The sequence below is a fragment of the Numida meleagris genome, chromosome 3 (genome assembly GCF_002078875.1).
Source record: "Numida meleagris isolate 19003 breed g44 Domestic line chromosome 3, NumMel1.0, whole genome shotgun sequence".
Classification (NCBI taxonomy): domain Eukaryota; kingdom Metazoa; phylum Chordata; class Aves; order Galliformes; family Numididae; genus Numida; species Numida meleagris.
The window spans coordinates 105,746,605-105,761,610 of NC_034411.1; the positions used below are offsets into that span (position 1 = coordinate 105,746,605).

Here is a 15,006-nt window from a genome sequence, read left to right on the forward strand (position 1 = left end):
ATGGGCACAGATCTTCAAGTGACAGGTTAGAAACTGGCCTTTCTGAGCACTCCTCTGACCCCTCTTAATGCTGGTGAGAAGCTCAGGTGGAATCTTACACAGCAACATGAGTGACAACGTGTTGAGGAAACAACCCAGGCCGGGATGCACGGCTGCAGCACAGCGGAGCACGTTTGTCCCTGCTGTCTTGCTCCTTTGCAGGAACGGGCCCACACAGTTTTCAATGCCTACAGCTCACATTACTTAATCATTTTCCTTCCCCAGACAAACCTTGCCAGATTTGTAACTTGAATTTGACTCTTCAAACAGACTGCGGTGCGGCGAGGGCTCACGGCTGCGCAGATTTAGGGCAAGGGAAGGGAGCTACCACCCGTCAGCGAGGGCGGCTGCACCTCCAGGCACACAATAAAGGATTGGACCCGGAACCTCCGTCCCTGCTGCTCGAGACCATGGGACAACACCTTCCACATCGCAGCCACAGGTGAGCTAAGGGCACAGCCTTGCCCTGAGCGATGCGCAGTGCAGCATCTGATGTCTGAACGGTACAGGAGACCAGCTGGGTAAGGTTTAAGTCGGGGTAGGGAGGAATGGGAGATGCAGCAGTACCAGGGGAATAAGGAATGTTGTTTTTCAAAGTGCAGCAGATCGAAACACGTTACTAGTATACATTTTGTCTAACCCATATATCTTAAATATAAAAAAGCCATCATTCCATCTCACGTCTGCGGTAACTTCCCAAGGTGTAATGTCACCACAAGACCAGGATGGAGCTGGTCTTGCTACGTACACGTGGCCAACGCAGCCGTGCACACCTGTACAGATGCACACACATCTGCACAGCCCCTGTGTGCACACCCATCCGTGAGGCTTCCCCACAGTGCAGCTGTTCAGAGTGAAAGCCCCACCAGCGTGGCAGGCAGCAAACTGTGACAAAATACTGGCTTCCATCGCTTTCTTGTTCTCAAGAGATTCCAACGACAACTGATGCAGTATAAAAATACCAGCTGCCCGCCTTTTCAGTTTTCAGATTTGCACTTTTAAAACCTGACTTGTCAATCATTCTTCTTTTCCCACATTGTTTCCTTCCCCGTAACTCCCAGCAACAGAGGTTTCTTTGAATCACCTCCAATCTATACACAGGAGTTGCAGGACTAAGCGGCTATAAACGCCACTTGGGGTTCATCGAACCCAAACGGGCACCGCGGAGGTGGGACGAGGCAGGGATGCCCTGGAGCCATTTCCACCCTTATCTCCATGGCAAATTTGTGTGCAGCACTGGGGCCAGCAGCCTTGGGGGCTGCAGATCTCAGCCTGCAGAGCACGCCTGGTGCCCTGCCTGTCCCTGCCACAGGGCAGTGCTGGGGCCTCCCAGTACCTGAGGATCCCATTCCAGTGCGGCCACATGGCTTCACTCCGCTCCCAACAGCTGCAAGGATGGATCGTCCCCTACAGCGAGGCTTTCACCCAAATTCCTGCAAACACCAAAGCCAATCTGCTTTGATAGTGCTCCCTTGAAATCACGGGACTCTTGGTGTATTGTTTGAACTCCCCATCGGCACCCTGCGGTGCTCACACAAGAAACTGAGCCACCGATTGCAATTCCAATGGCACAGCAAAACTGAGTCGCTTCGGATTCTGTTTTGGTTGAGCAGCTTCTGTGCCAGCGCGTCTCTTTGGCCACGAAGGTAGCATTGCTTACAGAAAGGAACCACCTCAACTTGTCTCCTCACCACGGGTTCTGCTGGGTGGCTGTGAGGCCAAAGGAACGGATGCCAATGGGACACAGCGGGACACGGGACTGGAAAGGTTCTGCACGCTCCATCTGAAGCTGCAGAACTCTTCCAAATTCCTTCAGTGCTGAACTCCTGCCTTCCCTGCAGCCTCCCTCCTTGCGTCCTCCCCTCCCTCTTTTCTTTTTTCCCTTTTAACATTATTACATCGCTCAAATCCAACCAGCTCAAATACTTTTAATACATTGAAAATGTAAAATAAAGAATATATGAAGTACATACAGTATATATATATACATATTTCAAATACTTAAAATTCTTACGTAAAATATGATTTTTCTATATTATTTGTGTAAAAATACATTTTAAAATGGTGTCAACTGGATTTTTCTGTACATACCCTCTATTCCAATTTAAGTCCCTTTTACAAAGGCGAAAGACAGACAAAGGTTCAGTATCTTCGAGCTGCGTTTACAGGCCTGTTGTCAAAACCAGGAAAGCTTGTGGTAAACAGTATTGGATTTCTTCTTTTTAAGAACTCCCACTCTTATTGCATCAATGGACAAACGGAATCTTTCCAGTTCTCCTGCTAGTCAAACTCTTTGTGGCCTTGCTGAGAAACTGCGTACTCTCCATACCCTGTTCATCTAGTTCATAAATCATCCTTTGTCTTTTTTTTTTTTTACAGATACTAAAATATATATTACTTAAAATATATTACTGTAAGCTCTTAAAATTGATCTTCAGTTATATCAAATGTATAGCATTAAAAAAAAAACAACTCTAGTCAAGGAACACAGCTGCGGATATTGTGATCGCAGCACGCACCTCAGACGCTCTCCCAGTTGGACTCTGGTTCCCCAGCAATGGAACTGCCAACCCCACACGGGAACTCCCTGCATCCTCCTGCACCTCCAGAGTGGGATTTTGGAAGCTGGAAGCCCAGGGTAGAGCCCAGCACGCTCCTGGGCTGACCTGGCCACGACTGCATGGGGAAGGGCTTTGGACAGCTGAGCCTGAGCTAACCCCAAGAAGACGGGAGCTTCCCAGGGCTTCAAGCATCCAACACAGAGCGACCACGGGTCTTCCGGGCACTTCCCTGAACAACACCCAACATTTCCTTCACTGGAAGGAGGTGGGAGGGCTCCAGGCCAGCGTGGTGCCAGCCCCCAAGCGGCTCAGAACCGCAGCTGGACTGAGCCTGGCTGGCACAGACGGGCCAGTGCCCGGCTCTGACTGAGGCAGCTCCTGCTGGGCAGGGTGCAGCCCCAGGATGTGAAGGTCCCCCCTGAGTCCCAACCTGGGGGCTCACCTCCCAGCTGGGACTGGTACCTGGCCAGCAGCTTGTGCCCCCAGCAGCTCTTGGACACCGTGCAATACACAACTCCGCTGACCCTGCAGCTGCTCAGCACGTTGGTCTTTCCTTTTGATTTAAGAAGGGCATTAAAATTCCACACACATTTCCTTCCCTGTGCTACCAACCCATATCCTTAGCTCATCTGCAGAGTTGCTTTCACTCCTCCATTAAAACAGCTTGAACAAGGCAGGTTTTTTTTTTTTTTTTTTTTTTTTGCACTGGAAAGTTAAATTCCATTGCTCAGTTTGTATTTGTAGTTCTCATGCTGCAGGACTTGGATTGTGGCTCAAGAGGGAAAGTACAAACCTGAGCATCTCTTCCTACTCAAGCTGCTTTTGCTGCCACAAACGTAGTTTGACATTAGGCTTTGTAAAACATTTAGCATCAGATCTTATTTGTTATAGAATCATAAAATCATTGAGGTTGGAAAAGACCTCTGCGATCATCAGATCCAACCATCCACCCACCACCACCATACCCAGGAAAACCACGGCATTTACTGTCGAATGCCATTACTTAATACCTGGGCTCCAAAAGTCTGTTGTTTTAAACTATGTTTAACACAGGTGAGGCCAGCAGGGAGCACTGCTACACGGGCTGCAGGACGTCCCCCTTCTAGAACATGCTATTCACCAACCAGCACTGTGAAACATGCAAAGCTTTCAAGGCTTCAGGCAGACCTGTGCTTCTATCGGTCACTACACCGAGCTCCGTTATCCCTAACGATCTCCTGACTGCTTAATGCCCTCTTGCAAACCTGTGGATGCTACTCCACCAAGTTCCACCTAGTAGCTTGTCGCATATGGTAAAAGCAAAGACATGCAGTTAAAAGAATTTACTATCTGAAAAAGGAACAGAGTAAAAGTAGCCCAAGAAAAGTGCTCGTCGGTTGAAATAGAACTAAGGCACTGAACAGTTGTAAACTTCCAAGTCGTGGCGTGAGATGCCCACGCTTCCCATCCAGCCCGGCAGCTCTCTGTGGTCACCCTGTGTCCAAACCCGGCCCAGCTCAGCTCAGTTCCTCGTGCAACAGCTGGACGTGCTGCAGAAACCAAACGGCGTGCTGCAAAACATATAGGCAGCAAGGAGCTGGAGCTGCAGGGAGGGTCAGTCGTGGCTTCAGAAAACACTGGGAACGTGCAGACACTCAACACAAGGCAGCAGCGTGTGCTGCTCCCTCAGCACCTCCCCTTCCCTGCCTGGAGCAACCCTGTCGGCCCCGAAGAGTTACACAGGTAAATGCTGAGGTGTGAACAGAACCGATCCGATTTCGCCAGCAAAACCTCCTGGCTTTTCTTTGAGGCAGTACCGACTTTTTCAGTTTCTTTTGTAACCAGCGACAGCCTTTAAGCTGGGCTACGCTGGGGGATCTGCCTCCGAAGGGAATCAACGTGTCTCATGGAGGATCACGTTGCCGTAATGCTTCCCTTCAAGGCTCGAGTTAACAAGGCAAGGGAAGATGCTGCTCTCCCTGGGGTACCACACGGACCCGCTTCCCAGCGCCCTACAAATTCCAACGAGGGCAGAGATGTTGGGGAAGGAAGAAGGGACACGGGCAGCAATGGGGCCAAGGCAGCGCTCCTGTAGCAGCCACCCCAGGGAAGCAGCCGTCCCCAGCTGGGCGCCCAAAGCCGTGGCCAACGCTTGTGCAGCACGACAGAAAAACCGGGAGGAATCTTTTCTGAGATTTAAGTGGTTTTTAAAAACAAACGACTGTACTTGTAACAGTGAAATCCTTTCCGCCACTGGATGTCTAAGGAGCGATGCGTAATTGGAAAGCAGGGGTCCCCGGTCAATGCATGGTGGGCAAATCAAATCCCAGGACGCGCTGCAGCTCGTGAGCTCGCGCGCGCTGATCCTGCGTTGGAGGATACCACGCTCTGCTGGACACGGAAGGAAATGTTCTTCTACCAAGTGACTCAGCCTGCAGCTCTCCTTATCGTTACGCTCCCTGCAGAAACACTCTGTGCTCCCACGTGAGGGAAACGGGGAACGCAGCAGCGCAGTCAAATGGAAAGAAGGACAAAGGCTTTAGGACCCCAGCTCATCGAACAGCCGTCACCTCTTTCGTTAGTATTGCTTCATCTTAAAAAGGCCTTTGGATTCAAAGTGAATTCAGTGCTTTTTCCATCAAAAAGATACACAGATTTGTTACCTGACCAAGATCTCGTATGGCCCCCCTCCCTCCCCCGACAGTGACAACATGGGATTGGACATGGACCTGATGTTTACTGGGAAGAGAAGTAACCTACAGCTCCTCCACGCTGCGCTGCATCAGAGCGCAGACTGGTGTATGATCTATGAGCCAGCCTGTCGAAAATCACTGTCATTGAGAATATAGTACCATTTTGTAACTGTTAATTGGGATTAATTGGAAAGAATGGATTGCGAACACCGGCACTGGGCCACAACGGAGCGCAACCAGCAGTCGGGGCAATTTGGTTTCTAAAAGACATGGAGGTGCCCAGACAGCGGTGAGGCCCAACGAGAGGCTTGTTTCCCACACTCAGCTCAATATAAAATCTCCTACAGAAATGAGAGAAGTCTGACTACGGTGGAGTTTTTAATGAGCCACGGTAAGCTCCCTAGAAAACAGGAGGACAGAGGGTGACATTTAGTGCACTTCACTTGCATAATGTGCTGTGATGGTTCTCGGTGGCGGGGATGGCACCTTCCAGCTCACTTGAAATAATGCCTCATAACGCAGGTTTCTGCCGAGTCCTGACAGTGCGGAAATGAAATGCAGCTCAGCACATCTTTGTGATCTCTGCTTTAAATGGCTCCTGGGATTACCAGTCATCACAGTTACTGTGTTGGTTTAGTGATTTAAATTCTGGAGTCCTATGGTTAGTATAGTTGCCTTTTTCAGTAGCAAACCAAGATACTACCGCCCTTAGAACAAGGTTACTGCAACTGACTCCTTGGAGAGGAGAGGATATGCAATCAAAACCACCAGCCAATATTGCACAACCCAGCATGCCTTCTGGGAATGGCCACGCCACAGGTGAAGGGCGATTCTCAAAGGCCAGTGTAACGTCAGCGCCTTCCAATTCGGACCAATTTGAACTGAAATTCAGAGCAACACAGCAGCCCACTGAGAGGCTGTGGTGCTCTGTCAGCACAGACATGTCGTGCCTTGATTACCTGGCTCCTCTCCTTGCCAAGAGAAGACCAACAGCCGAGGTTTCGCTGGGGGGCTGTTACCCCATCTAGAGCAGAGCTCAGCAAACATGCTGGATAGCAGGCTGGGGTTAATGGAACTGCAGTACAAGTCAAACACTATCTCCTAAAAGATTGAAAAAATATTTTTAAACAAAATAATGTGACATATTTACATAATTCCTTAAGTGCAAACTCTTGTCACAATTCACGTAGTTGAGCTCAGTTTAGACTCACTGTACAAGAAGGTGCTCTTTCTTTAATGAAAGAAGAACTCTACTCTGTATTCCTGATTCAGTAACGTGTCTCTTGTGCAAGGCAGTAAATTTCCTGTTTCTTCCCAATGTACTTCCAAAAGCAAACCCAACACGGAGCCCTTCCTCTTCCCACGTCACGTCCCGGTTACCGCACAACCAGGCAGGAGACACAGAGCTTAGAGGGGCCAATGCAGTCATCATGGCAGAAGGCGCCGCAGCCCTTGCACATGATCATGGCTTTCAACCTGCAGTAACACTTGGAAGGGGAGTCCTCCATGCTGCTGTCTTCAGCAAAGGCCTGAACCGGGATGGTCTGGCTGTGGTTGCCAGAGTTCATGGCTTGGCTGGTGGGAATGGTGGTTACAGTCACAGAGAAGGACATGACGTTCCCCATGCTACTGGACAACTGATTGCACTCGGAGAGCCCGCTCATGAGAGAGCCCTGGTTCACGTCCGGGGAGGTGGAGACGTTTATTGTGCCGCTGTAGCTGGGCCCGACGAGCTGCGCAGCCGCAGCATCTGCGCCCAGCTTCGGAGGGTGGGGGTGAGAAAGCTGGGGAAGCTGCGGCTGCGCAGAGTCCGAGGACGGTGTAGAAGAGCTGAAGAGCTCAGGGCTGCTGTGCGTTTTTCCCTTCACTGTGTGCACCATTTGCTCTTGAGCGGCCTGAATAAAATCTCGTGCCAACGCCGTTCCATCCAACGCCTGAATGTTCTCCCTGCTGCTGGCTGCCTGCTGAGACACGGCGGCTTCCGTCTTCATGCCCTTCTTAGCAAGGATGCTGTAATCTGAGGAATTCGCACCGTGCGATACCTGTTCTTTTTCACATGGAGCAGCCACCTGGGAAGCCTGGGGCTCCTCTTTTACGCTGACATGCTCATGTTCATCACCGGTGCTCTCATCGTCCCCATCTCCTTCCTCGCTGCTGCTGCCATGGCCCGGCATCTCCTCACATTCCCCAAATTCTGCTTTTGGACCAGCAGCAGGGCTGCTCAGACACAAGCGGCTTTCAGGGTTCAAAGAGAAGCCTCTCCTCAAACTCTCCGAACCGCGGCCATAGGTGGAAATGTTGAGCAGGTAATGACCAGACATAGCGGGCTTGGATGTCCTTCTGCCCATGAAACCCAGCACAAATCTCTGGCTGGAGGAGCTGTTTTCCAGCTGGAAACCTGAGTGCGTGAGGTTCACTTGGGAAGGCTGAAGGACTGGGAGCAAATTCTGCCTCTGGACCCTCTTGATGAGCGTCTGAAGGATCTGCTCCTGCGTTGTTTTACTGAGCGCCTCTGGGTGCTGGTCAGCACCGGGCTCCTTTCCCGCGGGGAGCAGAAATGTCCTTGGAATGTGAGGCAGAGGTCTGCTCTGGCAAAAGATCTTCCCGAGCTGCTGTGGGGATAACCCCGATTGCCTTTCACCACCTTCGGCTCCAGCACCACTCCCTGCTACGCTGGGTGCTGCCGCCCCTTTCTCTTCGTTAGAAGCTGACGGGACAGCTTTCATTTCCGCTTTGGTGAGAGGCTTCGGCAGGATTTGCTCCAGGGGGACGCTCTTGCCTTGAAGAAGCTGGGTGACCAGAGGGTTGTTGGCAGGAATACTGGAACTTGCTTTTGGGAGGGCCCCGCTTGAACTCGGATGGGTTTTAAGGCTAGGTGCTGCTGACAAGGTGTTGGAGCATGGGGCAGATGGAGCTGACGCCACCGCAACTCCAGCCTGGGCTTCCGAGCTAGTGGGGGTCAGCAAAGGCATCAGAGGGGAAGGAGATGTGCCTTTAGGGACATCTGAGCTGGTCCCTCCTAAGGCCGCGGGTGCTACCTTGGTGACGTTGGCGTTGCTATCTGCTGAGGACACAGTGACACAAGTTGTTCCATCCCTGACAGTTGATGCCCCGCAGGCCTGGCCGGGGCCTGCCGGAGCAGAAGGTGCTTTCTCTTGTTTGTCACAGCCACCAGCACACGAGGAGCCCGAAACCTGATTGACAGCCACGTTTGGGGGGCTCTGTTTGATTCTGATTTGCTCTATCGCTGACACCGCTGGGGAGGAGCAGTTGGTGCCTGTGTTGCCAGCTGCGCTTCTGGATTGCAATGTGGGAGTTTGCTGTAGTTGTGCTCTAGAAAGATTGGGGGTTGCCGGCTGCTCCTGGGTCTCCATTGGGGAATGGGTCCCTGGGCAGTGTGGAAGAAACCTTCTCGAACTTCCCCCGCTTCCAGTTCCTGCCAGTTCCAGTGCGTTTCCTCGCGTTCCAGTTTCGCCGGCTCCGCTCGTCGCTGCGTTACCCTTCCCTCCACCGCCCGCTGGGCCCCCACCGGGGCCCGGCCCTGGGACTGCTCCCCCCGAAGAAGCGGCGGCTGCGGCTGCGGCGGCCGCTGCCCTCTGAGCCCTGACCTGCTGGGCTTTGGCCTTGATGTCCGCCAAGGTTCTGGCCCCTGTTCTGGCCGGACTGATGAGTGAGGCTGGGAAACGTACCCTGGGAGAGACCTGGCCCGCAGGAAATGGCATGGGGGAGATTCGGGAAACGGGAATCTGAAAGAGAGGAGGAGAAAAGTGGAATTGATATACAGGGAACGTTTAACCCACATCATTAAGGACAGAAGCGTTGACGGTTGAAGTCTTAAATAAATGCTTTTGAGAAGAATACAGAGAAAAAGGTCCATGTCCTATTGATGTCTGGCACGCGTATTTTGGGTGCGTTACAACCTCAGTAACTCAGACTGGAAGCTCTTCCCTTGCAGGTGCAGGCTGTTCCATCACACCCCATCATTCCAAAGCCTACCCAGCTCCCTCAAAAGAGACCAAAACTCAACACCTCTCATCCCTCAGTGTAGGATCCGTGCTTAACATTACACATACGCAACTTACATCCATTTGTACATCTGTGAATTACTCTTCTCCCCCTGCATGTCTACACTTCACTCCTCAATGTCTTTCTATAAACTAATAATACTTTACTGTGTATCTTCACATAAAATGCCAAATTTTCGTCCTGTCTTCTAACGTATGTTCTCCACTCCGCTCACCTTTCCAGTTTTCTTTATTTATGTATGTTCTTTCTTCCTAAAATGGAAACAGTGAGATCAGTGCACTCGTAGTAGTGCTTTTCTCTCAGCTGTGAAGACTTAAGCTCATATTCTTTACAGTCACATTTGTTTTCATACATCTGCAATACCTCGCTGACTCCCAGTTACGTTCTAATCTTAATAAGAGATTAGAATTCTTAGAACATACAGAAATAGAGCAATTGAATCGTTTTCCGTGCACTAAGGCTCCACACAAGGGAGCTGAGCTGGGAATTTCCTGGAAGCTCAACAGCAGGTGTGTTTCCTATGGCCTGCGTCTGAACCACAAGAGAATGGCATTGTTCAGGCCAAAGTCTGGAACCCTTCTGTCGCTATCATGCTTCCTTTCTGTTTTCCTTTCAGGTGATTTATTGCTTATTTCACAGAATCATAGAATCACAAAGGTTGGAAAGACCAATAAGATAATCTGTTCCAACCATCAGTCCACGCCTGTGACCGCTCTAGACCATGTCATCTTTTCATATGTAGGTTTCTGCTAAGATCCAGCAGATAAAGGGCTTTTGGAATTGAGATGTTCCCTAAAACAGTCCTCTGCTACCCAGTCTGATACTTCACTGCATTCAGATGGAATTAATGATAACTGCATCATTTTTGGATTCTATTTTTAACACAGGCAAATAATTTACTTTCTGGATTTGGTACAGTAGTGCAAACTGCTGACAGCATTCTTTCTAGACCTATTCTTCTACCAGCAGGGATACACCTACAAAATTCTTTGTGCTCGTGGGCTGCAGCTCCCTTTGTGATTTTGGTCCTGCCACTGCTGGAGCTTCTGGTGGAGCAGGTCTTGTAACAGGAGACTTCACTGAACTCCATTCCCTTTAGCAAACAGCTAAGCTTTTGCATTTTTGGATCAAACACTTCCATCGTGGCAACAGGCAGGCAACACAACTTGCACGCAGAACCAGGACGGAGCTGACCCAGCAGCGCTGACCAACACGAGCCCGCTCTGCGGATCTGCCTTCCTTTCTCCTTACCTTGAGCGGGGGCACGCGTGGCGCCGGGGAAGCGGGAAAGGACTGCGCTGGGCTGCGAAACGCCGGCTGCTGCTGCTGGCACTTCTCCGCAATGCGCGGCTTCTTCTCCGGCGTGCTCAGAGCTTCGTCACGGCTCTCCGACTTCCTCTTATGGCCTTCAACACTGACCTCCATTTCTTCATTTACAGGGGGCTGCTTTTCTGGCGTCGCTGGAGCGACCGCTGGGCTCGTGGCCTTTGCCGCTGCTTCACCTGCTGCTTCAGGGCTCTTTGGTTTGCTCGGGGCCAAAACGGGGGCACGCACAGCCTCCTTCGCTTCCTTGGATGCAGCACGCTTCCTCTCTTCTTCCAGCTTTTGGCTCACAGCAGGTTGTGGTTTCTCTTGGATGGGTTCTCCTTGGATCCTCTCTTGGATCTGGTGGTCGCTGGGCTTCGCTGCACACCCAGCTGGGGAAACTGAGGCCTCGGCAGGTTTGGCCGCTTTGGGCTGCATCTCCTCTCTTCTCTCCTCTTCTCCTCTTCTCTCCTCTCCTCCCTTTTTCACTGCGGGTGCTTCCTGGACCACTTGTGCTTTAGTCTCTGATGGAGAAGTCATCTCCTCTTTGACTGGCGTGCATTTTGGCTGTTGTGCTGCTGGCTTTTCAGCCTCTGTGTCATCAGCGCCGGTGTTGGCTGTCAGTCTCTCGGACTCTTCAGGGCTTAATCCAGAACTAACAAGAAAAGCAGAATTTTTGTTTTGTGAAACGTTCTTGCAAATAGCATGCTATCCTTACAAAAACAAAGAGCACTTCTAAATACCATACCCTGAATAAATATAACTCTTACTAATTTTATGCCATCATCTTTGAAATCCTTCACTACTGTTAGTGCTTCCAAATGAAACAGAATTCAATAGCAATGTTTAAAACCAACTAAATGAAATACGTGGAGCACGCATTAGATCTAGTCCTCTGCCCAGATACTCATTTTCCAAGCTGCAGACCAAAAGAATTTGGCTGACAGTAAGCATTTCCTTTCCTTGCCCCCGCAGATGTATCTCTGCCACGTGCACAATGCCCCACGCAGCTTGTGGCTGACCTCAGCTCCTACGGTGACATTTGCTGAAAAGGATTCTGGGCTCCTGAAAAGCATCCCCCAATTTTTTCCAGAAGAACATGGCCAGCACCAGAACCACTGATATACTTAGCTTAGAACCAACACTGCCCATCCTGTTCGTTCATCCTTATTTATGAAATAAATGAGTAAGCTGGGAATCGAATGCAGCTAGACCCTGCTGAGGCTTGATGAAAGGTAATGTCTATGGGTGGACAGCACATGAAATCCACAGGAATAGGTGTGTCTGGACAGACAGTGGTGGGGGTAAAAAAGATCCTGAAGGTCTCACCTTTGGCCATAGTAGCTCTCAAAAAAATGTTCCTTCCACAGCTCAACCTTCTTTTCCTTTTCTATCTCTTGACGTATTCTTAGCTGCATTTCTGGTGTGAACTCACCTGTAAAATGCAATAAGGGTCATGTGCAAACAAGCTACGGATAAAGTGAATTAGGATAACCACAGGAGCCCTCATCCTTGCAAATGACAGTCCTGTCTCACAGAAGCCCTCCACAGCTTTCGACGTTGTAGCCCTGCATCTCTCCTGAGCTGCAAGCTGTTTCTCTGCTGCTTGCTCCTTGCAGGATTCTGCTGGATGGCACCAGCCCTCGAGCACAATGACTGGTGCCCACTATCTGGTGCCCCCTGCAAACTGCCCCAGGGTCACTGACAGATAGTAAATATGTGGGGTGCCCAGACAGACCCCTGTGTGCCCCATGTGCTACCAGCATCCAGGTGTGAACCACGAGGCAGAGCAACTCCCAGCTGCCCTCCTAGCTGGCTGTGCAGCCAGCCAGACCCTAACGTCTCAGGTTGGATACAAGAATACTGTGGGAGACAGATACAGAATCACTGAATCATTAGGGTTGGAAAAGACCTCTAAGATCCCCAAGTCCACCCCCAACCCATCCCACCATGCCCACTGACCACGTCCCTCAGTGCCACATCCCCACGGTTCTGGAACACCTCCACAGATGGTGACCCCACCACCTCCCTGGGCAGCCTGTGCCAAAAAGCTTTGCTTATATTGATGTGAATGACACCTACTGCTCTCCATTTGTTCACAAATTCACGTGGTTTTTTTTTTAGGCAGTCAAGCCATGCACACATAAAATGAATCCTTGCTGAGTGTTCCCCGTCACCTTCTCCTTCACACACCCAGAAATGTCCTCCAAGAGGCCTTACACCACAATGAAACTGAGACTGACCAGATTTGCATTTTCTCAAATGATCTTTTTGGTGCTTTCTGAAGGTGGGTGCAACATTTGCCTTTCTTAGTTGTGGGAAATTTCTGCCAGTCTTCACTTCCTTTTCAGGAAGACGAGCAGCGGCCTCTCAGGCACTGGAAGTTCCCTCTGCTCCCTGACATGCAGCCCCTCTGCTCTGAAGTCATTTGATGGTTCTGAAAATTTTTACCTGTGGTGACAAACTATTTCTATCGCTTTCACCATTATACGCCTTGCAGAATCACAGAATCGTGAAGGTTGGAAAAGCCCTCTAAGATCATCGAGTCCAACTGTAGACCCACCCCCACCGTGCCCACTGACCACATCCCCACAGTTCTGGAACACCTCCAGGGATGGTGACCCCCCCCAACCTCCCTGGGCAGCCTGTGCCACTGCAGCACCGCTCTTTCGGAGAAAAAATTGTTCCTAATATCCAGCCTGAACCTCTTCTACATACAAACTGTGCTGCTTAGGATGAAGACATCCTAAGCTTCAGATCTCAGCTTAGAAGGACCACTGACCTGGATCTCTCCTCAGGTACTGATGTCAATCTGGCAGGCTGTGCTGCTGCTATCTACAGTAATGATGCCTGACCATACATTCACACATATTTGCACACGCTGTCAGGGCCTGAGTGCACTAGCTGCAGCTTAGGAAAGCCTACAGAACTGCTCTGCCCACGGGGCATCAAACCTTGATACCTGAGCAGTGACATGCTGCTTAGTGAGAATGTCAGTGGACATCTCCAGACTTCACCCCGACTGCTGCAAGCTTTATCAGCACAGCAGGTTCTACAGCTGTTGTGTTTTTAATCTGGTGATTAGACATTGTTGTACCCTTTAGATGCGTAGTCATGAATGGATGAAAGGTCTTCTGTAAAGCATTGAAAGGAAAACACAAAGGATGAGGGCCAAAATTACAGGTGGTTCCAACAGTTACGAAGTACAGACAGCTGAATTCTGTTCCTTGTCTGCTTACTGTCACAGATACACCCACAAAATATAAATGGTGATACAGAATAGGATACATTTTCTATGGAAAAACCTCTTAAGAATCAATTGTCCGGACATGAGTAAATGGTATTCCCTTCTTCAAGTGAGTCATGGCTGATGCTGCTGCCCTTATAAAAATGCTGGTGAGAGGCTGCGTGGCTGGGTTCTGTAGAGGAAACGGTCCCTGCCAAGGAGTGAGTGTGATTCTGATGGTATAGTTTGATTAAATGAAAGAATTCAGCACCTCTGAGTCTGAGATGCAAATGACTGTTGAAGGTGCAGGCATCCTATATATTCGTACTTGTCTGTCTTTGTGGTACGTAAAGAATGATGTCTCAGAGGACTGACTGTACCAGCTGTGGCTAGACCACTTCACTGACGATGAAGTGCATTATTTGGGAATATAATTTACCTTCTCTACTGAGCTATATTCAGCTAGACAAAAACAAACCTCTACTGATATTTCACCAACATTTTAGAAATGTTTTTCTTTCTTTTGCCGTTTCTTCCAGAGACTTGCTCATTTTTCCAGGCATTAAGTTCAGAAGACAATTCCTTACTGCAGTCCTTACTACGACCTGCAGTTCATAAGACCGTAGAATGACCGAGGTTGGAAAAGACCTCCAAGATCATCTAGTCCAACTGTCAACCAACCACCAATCTCTCCCCACTGAGGGGAAATATATCTAGGTTTGCCCTTGCTCTTATGGGCTACATTGCCTACAGCTGTCTTTACTTAGGAAGTTATCCAGCCTTTCAGTTTCTCCATCAAATATCTTTCACACGTGCCCCAAAACATTGGTGGAAAGCCTTGTAACATTTTACTTCTTTGCTGGGGGAAGTCTTACCTTCTGACAACCTCTCCTTCCATCCCTGGGCAGCTGAAGTGAAGAACTCATTGTTCAAAGCCGAACCACTCAGCTTCATCAAACCATCTGCCCCAACCTGGAATACATCACAAAGCAAACAGCATTCATTAGCCGAAAAGGCAGATGTCACATGTGTTGTCTGAAAACAGAGCGAGACTCGCAATGTTGCCACAAATCTCTCTAGGATCAGTCTTTATCTCGTTCAGAAGAAAAGAAACAGCCTTCTTAAGGCTGTGCCAAGTCTGGGATCCAGAATATTGTGGCAAATTTGCCTCTTCCTT

General features: G+C 49.9%; 1 protein-coding gene across 4 annotated transcripts in view; it reads right to left on the reverse strand.

Annotated features, from left to right (window-relative positions):
- Nucleotides 1,948–15,006, reverse strand: part of ASXL2 (additional sex combs like 2, transcriptional regulator) — an 88,549-nt gene continuing 75,490 nt past the window's right edge. For all 4 annotated transcript variants that reach the window (XM_021391883.1, XM_021391882.1, XM_021391884.1 and 1 more), the window contains 4 exons: nt 14,705–14,801; nt 11,933–12,038; nt 10,550–11,258; nt 1,948–9,018 (listed from right to left, as the gene is read on the reverse strand). In XM_021391883.1, coding sequence (XP_021247558.1) covers nt 6,649–9,018; nt 10,550–11,258; nt 11,933–12,038; nt 14,705–14,801 — 3,282 coding nt within the window. In that variant the 3' untranslated portion in view covers nt 1,948–6,648. The remainder of the gene's footprint in view (nt 9,019–10,549; nt 11,259–11,932; nt 12,039–14,704; nt 14,802–15,006) is intronic.